We start from the raw sequence: 17,484 nt of genomic DNA on the forward strand, positions 1-17,484 counted from the left end.
TATTGGATGTTATCACTAATACGGCTAAAGGCACAGTTGCCACTGAGGGGCTGATGGGAATGGGGAATACATGAGTTGAGAGCAGATTCCTAGAAGGTTCTAGGACTGAATGAGCTAAAGGCCGCAGGGAAAGGAGAGGCTGTGGAGGAATTTAAATATGGGATTGAGAATTTTAAAATCAAAATGTGAACACATTGGCAACCAATGTAAGTCTGAGCACAGGGAAGTGATTATGAGTAGTACAGTCGTGGATTATAGATGATGAAAGGTGAGAGGCTGACTAAGATAGCACTGGAATAGCTAAGTACTGAGGTAACAAAGCATAAATGAATCTGTTTTAGTAGCAGGTGAGGCAGGAGCGGACATAGCCTGTGTTAGAAAGGTAGAAACAGGCATTCATTGTGACAGATCATTGCTCCTTAACACAGTAACAGGGGTTTTATCAGCTCAAGAACTGTAGCGGCTCAGAGAGAAGCTCAATCACCATCTAAGAAAGGTCTATAAATGTCACTTGCATACCAATATTCACTCTTTGAGAGTGCTTAAAATAAATCATGAAAAACACATTAGACACAGGAAGGCAATGGAACAAGGAAGCTCAGGGTGGCAGAAATCTTAAAAGTCATCTTTTCAGTATCTTATGGTTATAGAGAAAGGTATCAAAGAAAAATGGGATATGCAAACAATTTTAAACTTAATAATAACTATAGAAATATCTAACAGATTACTGAGTAGGGTTTTGAAACTGAAACACAGAGCATGTTAAAAAGAACATGATGAATTCCTATTTACAGTCATTATGCTACCTGTTATCTGTGGGAGATAATTTAGTTTTGACACTGTCATGCGTAGCAAAGGTATGTTATAATGGTGTTGAGGGAAGGTCTTACGAGGAAAGGCTGAGGGACCTGAGGCTGTTTTTGTTAGAGAGAAGAAGGTTGAGAGGTGACTTAATAGAGACATACAAGACGATCAGAGGATTAGATAGGGTGGACAGTAAGAGCCATTTTCCTCAGATGGTGACGGTGAGCACGAGAGGACATAGCTTTAAATTGAGGGGTGAAAGATATAGGACAGATGTCAGAGGTAGTTTCTTTACTCAGAGAGTAGTAAGGGCGTGGAATGCCCTGCCTGCATCAGTAGCAGACTCACCAACTCTAAGGGCATTTAAATGGTTATTGGATAAACATACGGATGATAATGGAATAGTGTTAGATGGGCTTCAGATCGGTATGACAGGTCAGCGCAACATCGAGGGCCAATGCACTGTGCTGTAGTGTTCTACGTTCTATATTGTTAAAATATGAACTGCATTCAGTACAGAATATTCATGAACTACTATTTATTTTTAAAAATGGTTATTAAATGGCAAGTAAAATGGCTGTTGAGGGCCAGGTAATGTTTGCAATTTCTGCAGAGTTTATCAAGTCTACAGAAAGTTCCTAATTGAATCACCGTGGGATGCAGAGCCACTTGATTGTACTTGTAAAAACAAAAACTATCTGTTGAATTCATATTATATACCCTATGAAGGATCTAGCAAAACTTCAATTCTCTGAATGCATTTACTTACTGCCTCTGAGCTTGTAAATTAACAATGAGAACTCTAGAGAAACCAGTCAAATCACAATTCTGTGTTCTAGAGAAAGGTCACTGGACTTGACTGGTAAGTGTTTTCTCTCTCCACAGATGCTGCCAGTCCTGCTGAGTTTTTCCAGCAATTTCTGCTTTTGTTTCAGATTTCTAGCATCTGCAGTTCTTTGCTTTATGTAAGTAGGTTTGAATATCCATTCTCAATTACATAGCACTGGCTTCTGCCTTTAGATAATTCAGGTTGGCCAGAAGTATTCATCCTACGGCTGGAATTCACTACAATGAATGAGTTTTAATTATCCGTGAGCCAGACAATAAGCAGGCAATTTGTGAACAAAAGCTGCAAATATAGTTATATCTACCCCTTTAAACTGCAGTCTCTTACAGTCTCCAAGCCTGTTCCTCCTTCAGTTTAAAATAAATTTCCTGGTAACACTACAACTAACTCCATGACCTGTTGAGCATCCATCTCTAGGAGAAACTCCTGCAATAATACTGATTTATGATTCTGAAGTTGAACCCATCCAGACAATCTTACAGGATTGAAACAGCCTCTTCACACGGCCCACAATGCACCATTTTCTCAAGCCAATCAAAACACATTAATTGTGAACTTTTTGTTGTTTAAAATGCGTAAAAGTTACTCTCTTTAACTGTATTCATCCCCAAATGTACATTTGTATGCCAAGTGAATCACATACTGTTAGACTTCATGCAGAATGCAAAAACAGATAATCCTCTTTATTTTAACCCACAAAGCCTTGCCGCTGGTTTTCAAATTGCCCACATTCTGAAATAGGCTCTTCCTTTTCAAAAACCACACTGGAAGCAGGGGAGGGGAGTGGATTTTCCACTCTCTCTCATCTTTGTCCTTGACAGCAGTGTCTAATGCTGCTGCAGTCTCCCTGTAGTTGTTCATAAGGTCCCGTCACTGAAATTGGGAACTTAGTGGGGCTGGGGTAAAGCATCAGTATCCCGTCACTTGGGGATAATTATTGTGGGAATTGTAATGTGCTACTGCACCAACCAGGTAATATTCCTACAGAAATGTTAAAACTTGGACTGCAAAGATTAATGTCACTGCAGTATCTTCAGTAAAACAATGAATATTTGTAGTGATGGTAATGAGGTGGACCTCAGAATATGAGTTCCCTGATTGGACCCAATCAGGGAGCCTTGGCTGACAGATGTAAACAGGAGTGTCAGAGATCCTGTTCACACTGAGAGCTGGCTCTAAGGAAGCTAGGCCAGTGTCAAGCACTGTGCACAAGTAAATAAAAGGTAACTTGGTGACAGGAAACTGGCCTCTGTGGAGTTATTTCAATATTAACAAACTGTCACCGGGTTAAAGTCCTGGAATTCTCTCCTTAACAGTGTTGTGGGTCAACCTACAGCACATGGACTGCAGCGGTTCAAGAAGGCAGCTCAAAACCACGTTCTCAAGAGAAACTAGGCTTGGGCAGAAATGCTGGAATAGTCAGCGATGCCCACATCCCGTGAGTTAATTAAAACAGAACAAATTATATTATTGCTCAACAGTGGTAAATATTCCAATTCCAGGGACTTCCAACAGATATCATAATCCCGATTCTGCAGTGGTAATGATGGTGAAACTATCAGTATTCAGAGCCGTTACATTTCTGAAATTGGTGGGACCTTGTCCAGTGCACAATTAAATGTACAAAAACAGATGGTACGATCAGTCATTCTTGGCGTCTCTAGAGCAAATACTATTGAGGTCCTCCTAGAATGCAATCAAGTAGAAATCACTGAACTGATGCGAAAATAAATCGTTACTCCATTAATCTTGCTGCGAGAACTCTTGAAAGAATTACATCTGTTACATGAGGTTGGCCTGGATGTTTAACAGCATAATATCTTCACAATTATAGCAAAACACTTTTGGTGGTCCTGAAGAAGTAATTTTATATCTGGGACATTTTTTCACTGGAGTGTAGGAAGTTGAACATAGAACATAGAAAATAGAACAGTACAGCACAGCACAGGCCCTTTGGCCCACGATGTTGCGCCGTCCTTTTACCCTAATCCTAAGGTCTATCTAACCTCCACCCCTACCTTATATTATCAAGCATATGCCTATCTAACTATCTAATAGCTGCTTAAATGCCCCTAATGAGGCTGACTCCACTACCCTCTCTGGCAATGCATTCCATGCCCCTATCATTCTCTGAGTAAAGAACCTATCTCTGACCTCTCACTTGTATCTCCCTCCACTCACTTTAAAACAATGCCCCCTCGTAATAGCTACCTCCACCCCAGGAAAAAGTCTCTGGCTGTCCACTGTATATATACCTCTGATCATTTTGTACGCCTCTATCAAGTCAGCTCTCATCCTTTGTCGTTCTAAAAAGAAAAGCCCTAGCTCTCTCAACCTTTCCTTGTATGACCTTCCCTCCATTCCAGGCAACATCCTGGTAAATCTCCTTTGCACCTTTTCCAATGCTTCCACATCTTTCCTATAATGAGGCGACCAGAACTGGACACAATATTCCAGTTGTGGCCGAACCAGGCTTTTGCAGAGCTGGAGCATAACTTCATGGCTCTTGAACTCAATTCCTTTATTAATGAAAGTTAACACACCATTCGCCTTCTTAACAACTTTATCCACTTGGGTGGCAGCTTTCAGGGAACTGTGGACATGAACCCCGAGATCCCTCTGCTCCTCCACACTGTCAAGGATCTTTCCATTAACTGTTGAGAGATGACCTTATCGAGGTTTATTAAATCATGAGGGGCATAGATAGGGTTAATGGTGGGGGTCTTTTCCTTAGGATGGGGGCTTTCCAGACTAGGGGGCATATTTTAAAGGTGACAGGACAGGGGTTTAAAAAAGATATGAGGGGTGTCTGATTTACAGAGAAGGTGGTTCGTGTGTGGAATGAACATTCTGAGGAAATGGTGGATGTAGGTACAGTTATAACATTTAAAAGGCACTTAGATAAAGACATGCATAGGAAAGGTTTGGGGGATATGAGCCAGTATCAGGCATATTAGACTAGTTTAGTTTGAAATTATGTTTTGCATGGGCTGGTTGAACTGAAAGGTCTGTGTCCGTGCTGCAGGACTCTATGTTAAATGTTAAATTGCTCCAAAAAGTTAAAAATGTTCACTCTTTATTAAAGTAGTTCTTTGTAAAAGATGCTTTTAATATTTCAGCTTCTATCTCAGGCCAATACCAGAAGTAAAATTAAAAGTGAAGGGGTTTAGTGGTTAACACCTGCTGGCTTGCTGTCTGTGAGAAGATTTCAGTATAATTGGCTGCTTACTGTGTTTGATATCTTCACAATTGATGAAATGGTTGGAGAGTCTTACGGCTTGGTGCCTAATTTAAACTAATGTAAATAAAAGAGAAATCCACACCACAAGGGATTGTTCGATCTTTGTAGGCAGGTTTTGTCCAAGTCAAACATATGCAGCTTGTTCATCACTGGCCATAAAATCTGAGTCAATATTGGGGGTTTTATTAATGAATGAAATCTCAATGCTGAGATCACAACTTTACAATGTCATTTTATGGCAGGAAATATATTAAGTTTAGTTAAGAGCATATTCTAGTTTTATTCGGCATTTTTATTACGCCCTGGGGTTAAGTTCCTCAATGTGATTGCAGAAGAATAGACGCTGTTATAAACCATCTGGGGCCTGGTTACTCAACTGGGTGATAGGATTAATGATGCTTTCTGTGTTCAACATAACACACAGCAAATTGAAAACCATAAATATTTTTAATCATTTGATGTAATAGTAAAGACAGCCCCAGAAATGAGGAACTGGCTTCGTCTCATTGGTAAACATGGCCAGTATATTTGTGCTTCTTCCTAACATGCACTTGGAGGCCCTGAGTATGCTAAGTGTAGGCTGGAGTTTGTTCGTGTCCATTTTATGATGTTCAAAGACACTGAACAGCAGCTTGTGCATGTCTTTATATCTCCCAGTGTCAGGTGAACAGTAGCAGATAGCAAGCGCAGCAAATATCAATGCCTCAAATTTCAAGTGAACATCTAAATACTGCTTACATGTTTCAGACAGTGAGTTTAAGACTCCAACTATCCTCTAAGTCCCATGTGTAACAGAACCTGTGGTAGCTGCTTCTGTTTGTACAGCCTGCTCTGGACCCACCCTGAGAGTGGAAGAGAGTCATCCTCATCTATGAAGGACTGCCGATGATAATCCTTTGAGGGAAAACAATTCTCCCCAACTTCCTTCTGAGCCTCTACCTCTTTCCCTTAGGTCTATGATCTTTATTGACTCATCTATCCATGGAAAAACTGCCCTCCAATCTACCTATCTATGTCCCTCATAATCATGTATGCTTCCATCAGGTCCCCTCTCAACCTTTGCTGCCTCACCAATACTTCCTCATAGTTCAGACCCTTCAGTTCAGTCAGCATCCTGGTACATCTACTCTACACCCTCTCTCGTCTTTCTGATAGTGTGCTGACGAAAACTACACACAGTGGTCCAGTTTGGCCTAACCAGTGCTACTAAGACCATAAGACACAGGAGCGGATATTAGGCCATTCAGCTCATCGAGTCTGCTCCACCATTCAATCATGGCTGATAAGTTCCTCAACCCCATTCTCCTGCTTTCTCCCCGTAACCCTTGATCCCCTTGATAATCAAGAACCTATCTATCTCAGTCTTAAATGTACTCAGTGACCTGGCCTCCACAGCTTTCTGTGGCAGCGAGTTCCATAGATTCTCCACTCTCTGGCTGAGGAAGTTTCTCCTTATCTCTGTTCTAATAGGTCTTCCCTTTCAAGGCCTGATATCTCCTAAAGTTGAAAACATCTTCCCAACACCCACTTTGTCCAGGCCAGTCAGTATTCTGTAAGTTTCAGTTAGATCCCCCTCATCCTTCTAAACTCCAATGAGTATAGTCCCAGAGTCCTCAAATGTTCCTCATGTGTTAAGCTTTTCATTCCTGAGACCATTCTTGTGAACCTCCTTTGAACCCGCTCCAGGGCCAGTACATCCTCTCTGAGATATGGGGCTCAAAATGTGTTGTATACATTTTCACCAAATCCTCCCTGCTCTTGTATTTTATGCCTTGGTTAACAAAGGCAAGTATCTCAAATGTCTTCTTAACCACCTTATCCATCTTCCCTACTACTTGGGATCTGTGGCTACACACACAACAAGGTCCCTCCGCTTGTCCCGGGCTTCTACCATTCACAGTGTAAACCGTTGTCTTGTTAGCCCTCACAAAGCACCATAACTCATTCTCTTCCTGGCTGACCATGATTTGCAACTGCTCTGCCCAGTTCATTGAAATTCTCCTGCAGCTTACAGTTACAGTTCACAGAATCATCTCTCTCCCATCTCCCTCTGCCTGTTGTCTCTCAGCCAATTTAGGGTCTAAATGCCAGTTTGCCTTGGGATCCCATGGGTTCTCACTTTCTGTAACCAGTCTGTCATGAGGGACCTTGTCAAGAAACCTTGCTAAAGCCCATGTAGATGACAACAAATGCTTTACCCACATCAACAGTCCTGGTTGCTACCTCCAAAGTACAATCAAATTTGTCAAAAGTAAATATTCCTCGACAAAGCCATGCTGACTATCCTAATTAATCCATGTCTCCGTAAGTACAGGCATATTCGGTCCTTCAGGATCCTTTCTAATGAATACCCCACTGTTGAGGTTAGACTAACTGGCCCAAAATTTTCTGCTCTCCCCGTTCCTCCCTTTTTTTAAGAACAGGACAATGTTTCCTATGCTCGAATCCTCTGGCTCTGCCCCGTGGTCAGTGAGGTTGGAGAATTACTGCCAGACTCTCCTCCTTTGCCTTGCAAAAAGGTTTGGGATTTATTTCAACTGGCCCTGCGTGATGTCCTACTTTTAAGGCTGATAGTCCTTCCTCTCTCTCTACCTTAGTTTCTTCTGATATGTCACTGACTGCCCACCACAGAGTCCTTCCCACACGCTTACTCCTCTCAGTGACACTGACTGCCCATCACAGGTTTCTTCCCAGCCCCCACTTCTCTCAGTGACAGTGACTGCCCATCACAGGGTCCTCCCCATACCCTTACTCCTCTCTGACACTGACTGCCCATCACTGGTTCCTTCCCAGCCCCAACTCCTCTCAGTGACAGTAACTGCCCATCACAGGTTCCTTCCCAGCCCCCACTCTTCTCAGTGACACTGACTGCCCATCACAAGGTCCTCCCCTACACCCATATGCCTCTCAGTGACACTGACTACCCATCACAGAGTCCACCCCTGCACCTTTACTCCTCTCAGTGACACTGACTGCCCATCACAGGGTCCTCCCCTACACCCCCCAACTCCTTTCAGTGATGCTGTCTGCCTAACATGATAACAAAGTGTGGACCTGGATGAACACAGCAGGCCAAACTATTTTTAAGCGCCAGAGCCACTCTCTGTGCTCATCCTCACTTTGTTTTAAGAATCAAGTGTCATCCATCTTAATATCAACCTTTCCCCTACAGAACTGCAGGAGGTTCCTCAATCTCTGAAACATCTTCTGTCCATTATTCAGATCGCAAATCTTGGAATGACACACATGAACGTACCTGAGATCAGCAATGCAGCCACCTTCCGAAGCGGAAAGACCTTTCAAAGGAAGGCATATTTCCAGCATTGTTAGTAACCTCTGACCTCTGTGAGAGAGGAGTGTTGTTCACATTGCTACAGCAATCGAGAGGAGGCAGCAGTATATCCCATTTTTCACTACACACTTCAGAATTCTGTTGTACTGGGCAACAGCTTTCTTTTTTATATTTCACTTGTGGGTCATGGGTGTTGCTGGCTGGATGGGGGTTGTGCACAAGGGCGTGTTCCCATGTATCTGCTGCTCCTGTCCTTCTAGATGGAAATCGTCATGTGTTTGGAAGGTGCTGGCTGAGGATCTCGGTGAATTTCTGCAGTGTATCTTGTAGATAGTACACACTGCTGAGCGTCGGTGGTGAAGGAAATGGGTGCTTGAGGATGTGGTGCCAATCAAGCGGCTGCTTTGTCCTGGATGGTGTCAAGCTTCTTGAGTTTGGAGCTGCACCCATCCAGGCAAGTGGGGAATATTCCATCACACTCCTGACTTGTGCCTTGTAGATGGTGGATAGGCTTTGGGGAGTCAGGAGGTGAGTTACTCGCTGTAGTATTCCTGGCCTTTCATAGCCACTTGTATGATGAGTCCAGTTGAGTTTCTGGTCAGTGATAAACCCCAGGATGTTGACACTGGGGGATTCAGTGCTGGTAACACCATTGAATGTCAAGGAGTGGTTGTTAGATTCTTCTCTTGTTGGAGATGGGCATTGCCTGGCATTTGTGTGGAGCGAATGTTCCTTTCTGTGATATGAAGCATTTCCTTTCATCTAATCATAAAACTGAGAGAACTGCAGACACTGAAAATGAGAGACATTAGCAGAAATTGCTGGAAAATAAAACTCAGCAAGTCTGAAGTTCTGCAGAAGTATCACTGGATCTGAAACATTAACTCTGATTTCTGTCCACTGATGCTGCCATACCTGCTGAGTTTTTCTTTTTCACACATGCTACCCCAGCCATCACAATCCATCCTAAATAAACCATTCAGTGTGACAAATATTAACTCCTTCATCACTTTAATACCTTTGTTTGAAAATGGGGAGGCCTACATTTCTCTAATAAAAAGGCCCAAATCCCTCAGTCAACTGCCTTAGAATTGGTTATTATTTCCATTTGTCTTTTACAAAGACATTGATAGCCCTACAGCATTTGGGGAACAAAATTAACATAGCATGCCAAATTCTTGATAGGCCTCACCATTATCTATCCTTCAGTCAACATGACCAAACCAAATTATCTGGTTATCCGGTCATTATTGGATTGTTGTTTGCGGGAGCTTACTATGTGTAAATTGACTGTCATGCTTCCTGGTGACTGTAGGTCAAACGTATTTTATCAACTGCAAAGTGTATCAGGATGTTCTGAGCTCATAAAAGGAACAACAGAAATATGAGTAGTTATTCGCATTATTTAGTAACACACGCCAAATCTTCCTGTCTTTCCAAAGAGTCCTTTCAGATTTTAGATGATCTGGGATTCTGTGATATAGACTGGATGCTGTAAAAGTTTTCTGTCAGTAACAACATTTTGGACTTGAGAGTTGTTTTGAAGAATTATGAAAATGCCATATAGTTAACCCTAGAAACATAACAGGATAGGAGGCCATTGGGGCCATTGTGTTCATACTAGCTCTCTGCACGAGGAACCCGAATCCTTTGACCTTACCCTGTAGCCCCGAAGGCAATTGTCTCATTTCCTTTTGAAAGCCACAATTGAATTTACTTCCACCCCACTCTCACAGAGTGCATTCGAGATCCTACCCACTCATCATAAAGAATTTTTTTCCACATGTTGCCTTGTTTTTTGGTCAGTCACCAGAATTTGTTGTTTTCTTATTCACAGTCTTTGCCAAGGCGAGTGGTTTCTCTCTGGTAGGCAAGCCATAATTTTAAACTTCTCTACCCTCTCAATAGCTGTCCCCCCTTGGAGAAGCAGCAGCTGATCTTCCCATCGATTCACATAATTGCAGTCCCTTATCCCTGGGGCCATTCTCATTGAGATGTGTGGTACTGCCCTTAAAGATTTCACATCCTTCTTAAAGTTCAATGCTACAAAGTTGAGACCAAGCTAACATTTTATGAAACAAAATCAGGAACTGCTGGAAAAGCTCAGCAGGTCTGGCAGAATCCGTGGAGAGAAATCAGAGTTAATGTTTCAGGTCCAATGGCCCTCAGAACCTCAGCTCCACGAGGATGGCTCTCGGGATGAGGGGCTTCAGTTATAGGGATCAATTGGACAAGCAGGGGGCTAGTCTTCCCAGAGAGGAGGGAGTTGAGAGGATACAGTAGTTCATAACTGTGAGGTGCCTACCAGAGTAGATACAGAAAAACTGTTCACGTTTGCAAGGGTCACTGGACCTGAAACATTAACTCTGATTTCTCTCCACTGATGCTGCCAGACCTGCTGAGCTTTTCTCGCAATTTCTGTTTATGTTTCTGATTTCCAGAATCCACAGTTCTTTTGGTTTTTATTTACTGTTTTCTGAAGGTTTATCATTGCCTCCTTTTCCTATTTGCAAAATCCACGATCCCACTTGCCTTATTAATCATTTCTTAATCTGGCCTCTCACCTTCAACAATTTATGCATACATAGTCCAGGTTCTCCTGCTCTTGGCAATTCAAATTGCACCTTTTATTTTATATTGCTTCCCCTTGTTCTGTATCACTTCACATTTCTAATGATTCCAACACGTTAAGTTCGGAAATCTTGCCAGCAGCTTTCGAGAAAATTAGTATGACTTTTTAGTGCTTTTATAGTGCCTGTTACAGTCTATTTCCAGCTGACAACACAACAAAAGACATCACAGGCACGTGCGACTGACATTGATTGTTCTGAATTTACAACGATAACATTTCTGCAGGAGAGGGCATACTCACAGGATGTAAGAAATGACTCCGATGGACCAGCAGTCCACAGCTTTGCTGTAGGGTTTCTGGGCCAGCACTTCTGGAGCTGGGAGAACAAACAATGAGAATCAATTTAAAGAGAACAGCAACCAGAAATGCAGAGGTCAATGATTCATAATCAACACTCATTGAAACATCACAGAGCAAAAGATTTCACAGCTGCTGTCAAACACATTACAAATAGGCTTTGATAAAAAGCTAAAATGCGGCTGTCTTTCTTTGCAAAGTAAATTGTAAAGATGAAATTGTAAATTATTGAACGCACATTGTTCATCTTTTTAATCTTAAAGCCTTCTTAATTCTAACAGGAATTATTTTCAACAAGTAGTCAAATATATTGCAGTTCAGTGAGTGGCTGTACAAGTTGCTGTTAATGAACTTGAGTAATTAATTACAAAAGTACAGCTTTGTACCTGACACATAAGAACAATCATGTAACTGATACAGAGACAGAGCGAGGGGATGAGTTGACAACTGTTAGGCAGAGCAAGTGGATGTGAACATCGCTGCCGTGGATGAAAGGTCAAGCATTTTCCACAGTTTCTGCAAATTCATTTGTGAGAAAATTAGTATTCATCTTACTAATGATATAATCATCTCCATGAAAAGAGTTCATTGTTGAAGAAAATTGAACCCATAACAATAGGCTGCAGAAAAACATGCACGTGAGATTGAGATAACACAGTGTGGAGCTGGAGGAGCACAGCAGGCCAGGCAGCATCAGAAGGGCAGGAAAGCTGACGTTGCGGGTCAGGACCCTGGCCCGCTGTGTTCCTCCAGCTCCACACTGTGTTATCTCTGACTCCAGCATCTGCAGTTCTTACTATCTCGTCTGAGATTGATGTGTTTTTGCTGGGGAATGGTGTCAGGGATCTGAAGTTAAATGGGATCATCAAAGGTCCAACTGAAAGTTGTTTGAGGGCATTAAGTGGTCTTTCGCTGTTTTTATGTCTGTCTTTTGTCTGCTTGTTTATCCTTAATGAGTGACTGGGAGACAGTACAAAATACTGACCCCACATGACACTCATTCTGAATTTGAAAAGATCCGTTGCATGTTCAAAATCCTTCCAGGAATCTGTCAAATTTTAGAAAAATTACAGATGGCATAATCTTGGAAGCATCCTGAGCTGTAAGGAGAATTGTATTAACTTGATTAGGATACTGACTGACTGGTGGAAAGTCGTGCATGGTGGTGGCTGATGAAATTTAATGCAGAGAAATGTGAAATGTATCTTTTGCTTGGAAGAACAAGGAGGGGCAATCTACACAGGAGGGGGCAGCTCTACAGGGGGTATGGCAGCAAACAGACCTGCAGGACCTGTGCAAAAGTTGCGAAGGTGGTCAAAAAGGCATACGGGATTCCTGGCTTTACAAATGGAAACATTGAGTAGAAAAGCGAGGAAGTTACAATGAAATTTGCTAAAACAATAATTCAGCCTCAGCTGGACTACTGCACCCAGTTCAGTGCACTGCCCTTTAAGAAGGATATAAATGTTTGCAAAAACAAAGCCTAAAAAGATTGCTGGTAATGGTTCCATTAAGCGGGACTTGTTATGGGATAGTTCTTGTTAATAAAATGAGAGTCCAATGAAGATTTGATAGATGTACCCAAATCATGATTGCTTTGTGAAAATCCAGTTCATATGTTTTCGAACGCCTTTTAGTTTTAGGAATTATAGTGTTAAATGCAAGACAAATGGATACAACTGTATATGCATCTCAAATGAATGCAATTCCAGCAAGCTTAGTGATGTATTAATGAGATAACTGCTCTTTCATTAGTCTCTGAAGTAGTTCTGTGCCAACTTTATCACATCCTACAAATTTCCAGGAATTGATACACCATGTACAGTGTGGCCAATAGATAAATTCTATAGATAAGTGTTGAGTGATTCAGTCGACTCAAAAACAACGGAGAGTTCTTTTTCATCCAAGCTATAAAACAGAAAAATACCTCATAACCTGAGAAGCCAAACCAAAAGGTGAGTCAGTGCCCTCAGAGCAGGAAAGTGGATCGGTACAAGGTTTGGAGACTGCAAGGACAACAGATGCTAGAAGCTAGAATCAATAAATGTGGAGCTGGAAAAGCACAGCAGGTCAAACAGCATCCGAGGAGCAGGGAAGTTAACGTTTCGGGCCAAGATCCTTCATCAAGACTGGGGAAGGGGGGGATGCCAGAAATCAATAGAGGGAGGGAGTGGGCCTGGGGGGAAGGTAGGTGGGATGGAGATAGATGGATGTAGGTTATCGTGGTTAGTCATTGGGAAGATGGATAGGCTGGGGTGGAGAGATTTTAAAGCTGGTGAAGACAATGTTGAGGCCAATGGGCTGTAAGCTCCTAAAGTGAAATATCAGTTGTTCCTGCAGTTTACATTTGGCCTCACTCTGCCAGTGGAGGAGGCAAAGGATGGGCATGTTGCCAGGGGAGTTGGAGGGGGAGTTAATGTGGATGGAAACCGGAACGTTGGGTTGGTCAGTGTGTGCAGGGTGCAGATGCTCTGCAAACTGATCCCTGAGCCTGTGTTTAGTCTCCTCGACAAAGAGGAGACCACATTGGGAGAAACAGATATAGTAAATGAGATTAGATGAAGTGCAGGTGAAGCTCCGCTGGAAACGTTCAATCCCACGGCCCCCAACAACTCATCTTGACCATGGATGTTCAGTCCCTGTACACCTGCACACCCCATGAGGATGGCCTGAAGGCCCTCTGCTTCTTCCTCTCTGGTAGGTGTACCCAGACCCCCTCCACCGAAACTCTCATTCGTTTGGCTAAACTGGTCCTCACTCTCAACAATTTTTCTTTTGATTCCTGCCACTTCCTATAAGCCAAAGGGGTGGCTATAGGGACACGGGCCCAAGCTATGCCTGATTCTTTGTAGGATTTGTGGGACATCCTCTTCTACACTGGCACCACCCGCCAACTCTTTCTCTGATAGATTGATGGCTGCATCGGTGCTGCCTCATGCTCCCACGAGGAGCTTGAACAGTTCATCAACTTTGCCAACAACTTTCATCACACCCTCAAATTCATCTGGGCCAACTCTGACACCTCCGTCTCCTTCCTGAACCTCTCTATCTCCATTTCTTGTAATCAACTAATCACTGACATCCCTTTCAAACCCACTGACTCTCACAGCTACCTCGACTACACCTCCTCTCACCCACCCTCCTGGAAAAATGCTACCTATATTCACAATTCCTCTGGCTCCACCACATCTGCTCCCAGGATGAGGCGTTTTACTCCAGATATCGTCTGACTTTAGAGACCATAGCTGTCCCTCCACTGTCATTAAGGATGCTCTCAATCTCATCTCCTCCATTTCCCGTGCTTCTGCCCTCAAATCCCCATTCCCCAACAACAATAAGGATACAGTCGCCTTGGTCCTCACATACCACCCCACCTACCTTTGAATCCAACGCATCATCCTCTGATACTTCTGCCAAACAATCCTTCCAAACCCGGCAGAGATTCACCTGCATTTCAGTTAACCACATAGGTTTACTGCAGCCATTGCTCCCAATGTGGTCTCCTCTATATCGGGAGACTAAATGTAGGCTCAGGGACCAGTCTGCAGAGCATCAATGCACTGCATGTATCAACCAACCCCCAACCTTTCAGTTTACATCCACTTTAACTCCCCCTACTACTCCTCTGGTGACATGTCCATTCCTGGCCTCTTCCACTGCCAGAGTGAGGCCAAATGTAAACTGGTGGAACAACAACTGATATTTCACACTGGGAGCTTACAGCCCAATGGCCCGGATATTGACTTCACCAACTTCAAAATCCCTCCTCTTCCAACCAGTCCATACTCCGACTCACCTGTCCACTCCACCTTTCCCACTGACTAATCACAATAACCCCTTACAAAAACAGAAGTTGCTGGAAAAGCTCAGCAGGTCTGGCAGCATCAGTGAAGAAATAATCAGAGTTAATGTTTCGGGTCCAGGGACCCTTCCTCGGAACTGGTTCTAAGGGACGGTCACCAGACCTGAGACATTAACTGTGATTTTTTTCTTCACAGATGCTGCCAGACCCGCTGAGCTTTTCCAGCGACTTCTGTTTCTGTCCCTGAATTACATCATCTGCAGTACTTACTCCATCAAAATCTGTCATTATTTTGGAAACCTTTATTAGGTAAAACCTTAACTCTCTCAGTTCCAACGACAACACTTCTAGCTTTTCTGGCCTTTGCTGATAACTGACATCCCAAGTCACTCTATTGTTATGGTAAACCTCCTCTATACCTTTCCTGAGGACTTTACCCCTTTCAGCTGCTCAGAAATGCCTATGGTATCCCAGCTGAGGGATAGCTGGTGAGTTATAAAGTTCCAGCCCAATCCCCTTGCTTTCAAAGTTGATTCCCTTTTTATAAATCCAAGTGATCTAAATGTTTTGGTCATTACATCAACAACATGTCCTGTAAGCTTTAAATATTTGGCAATATGGACGCCAAGACCACCCCATTCATAAGAACTTTTCAAAATCATGCTGTTCATAGTTTATTGCCTTTCCATATTAATTCTTCCAAAGTGAGCCCATTCACACTCTGCCATGTTACTGACCATTCCACCATTATCCATCCACTTTCATCGCAGCCTACTCCTTGGCTATGTATCATGTCACTCGTGAGTTTTATTAATACTGCCTTTTGCACCGGACCTGGTGATTGATAACAATTGTAAAGAGTACTCATTATGGGTTAACACTACTGCAAACCACTTCCCATCTGAGAAGGAGCCTCTATCACCATTCTCTACTTACTACAATTGCATTAACCAGTTTCTGCCATTTCCCCCTGGAATTCAGGGGTTTCCATTTTCTTAACAAGGAAAGACCAGCAAAGGCAGCTGAAGGTGAAAGTCTGACTAAATCCTGGCACATGTATCAACATGTTCAAAGCTGCACCATTCTCTTACACACAGTATAGTAGATTTGTAAAGGACAGCCATCCTCGGTAGATTGTACAGTAATACAGGACTTGACCACTGCCCAACGGAGAAAGACGTTGCCGAAGCTTTTCATCTTACACCGCTCAGGGCAAACGCAAAACCGCCACATCTCAAACAATCACAAGATTTTATACGACAGAAGAAAAGGGTAATGATTAGTTGGTAATTCATCTCTGATTGAAGGAGGCATTACAAAGTGGAAAGCACAAACCCCTGTTTCTTTTTTCACAGCAATACCTTGGCAAATGAAAGTGAACTTGCTGGCCATTCAGCCCGCTGTTTACCTGTAGTACAACTTGCTGTAATTATTTGAAATTTGGCATGCTTGCATTTGTCCTGTCGAAGGCAAGAAGAAAAGCTTCAGTGAAATGCTTGTCTCTCCATACAGCAATATTCCTAAGAGAACAAAAGAGAAGTACAGCACAGGAACAGGCCCTTCGGCCCTCCAAGCCTGTGTTATTCTCATGCCCTGACTAAACTAAACTAACTTCCCTCCTTTGTCCTTGAGGGACCCTATTCTTTGCCTTGCTACCCTCTTCCTTCTCATACATGTGTAAAACTAAAAAAAACTCCTGCCCTTATTCGATCAGTATCCCTTTATTCCCTCCTGTTCATGGAACCATCCAGGTGCCTCTTAAATTTCGCCAATGTGCCTGCTTCCACACCTCCTCTGGCAGGGCATTCCAGGCTCCTACCACTCTGTGTGAAAACCTTCCCTCGCACATCTCCCTTAGACTTTCCCCCTCTCACCTTGAACCTGTGCCCCCTTGTAATTGAAACTTCAACCCTGGAAAGAAGCCTCTGGCTATCCACCCTATCTATGCCTCTCATATTTTTGTAGACCTCTATCAGGTCTCCTCTTAGCCACCGTTTTTCCAGTGAAAGCAGTTCTGGTCTTTTTAACCTTTCCTCGAAGACAATGCCCTCGAGACTGAGCAACATCCTGGTGAACTGTCTCTGCACTCTCTTCAAAGCTTCCACATCCTTCTGATAGTGTGGCGACCAAAACTGCACACAACGCTCCAAATGCGGCCTTACAAGGGTTTTATATAGCTGCAACATGGTTTGCCAACTCTTGTACTCCATGCCCCGGCCAATGAAGGCAAGCATGCCAAATGCCTTCTTCATCACCTTGGCTGCCTGAGTTGCCACTTTTAGGGAACTGTGGACCTGCACACCCAGATCCATCTGTATTTTAATGTTCCTAAGGGTCCTGCCATTTACTGTATAATTAACACCCAAACTTGATCCTGCAAAATGCATCACCTCGCATTTGCCTGGATTAAACTCCGTCTGCCGTTTCTGTGCCCAAGTTGCCAGTCTCTCTCTATTCTGTTGTGCCCTTTCACAATCATCAGCACTATCAGCAACTCCACCGATCTTCATGTCATCTGCAAACTTATTAACCAGACCATGCACATTTTTTTTCAGATCATTTATATATA

General features: G+C 43.0%; 1 protein-coding gene across 1 annotated transcript in view; it reads right to left on the reverse strand.

Annotated features, from left to right (window-relative positions):
• Window positions 1-17,484, reverse strand: part of camk1da (calcium/calmodulin-dependent protein kinase 1Da) — a 423,644-nt gene that overhangs the window by 69,596 nt on the left and 336,564 nt on the right. The window contains exon 6 of the mRNA XM_059654830.1: window positions 11,057-11,132. Within this exon, the coding sequence (XP_059510813.1) occupies window positions 11,057-11,132 (76 nt within the window). The remainder of the gene's footprint in view (window positions 1-11,056; window positions 11,133-17,484) is intronic.

This window comes from Stegostoma tigrinum, chromosome 25 (assembly GCF_030684315.1).
Source record: "Stegostoma tigrinum isolate sSteTig4 chromosome 25, sSteTig4.hap1, whole genome shotgun sequence".
Classification (NCBI taxonomy): Eukaryota; Metazoa; Chordata; class Chondrichthyes; order Orectolobiformes; family Stegostomatidae; genus Stegostoma; species Stegostoma tigrinum.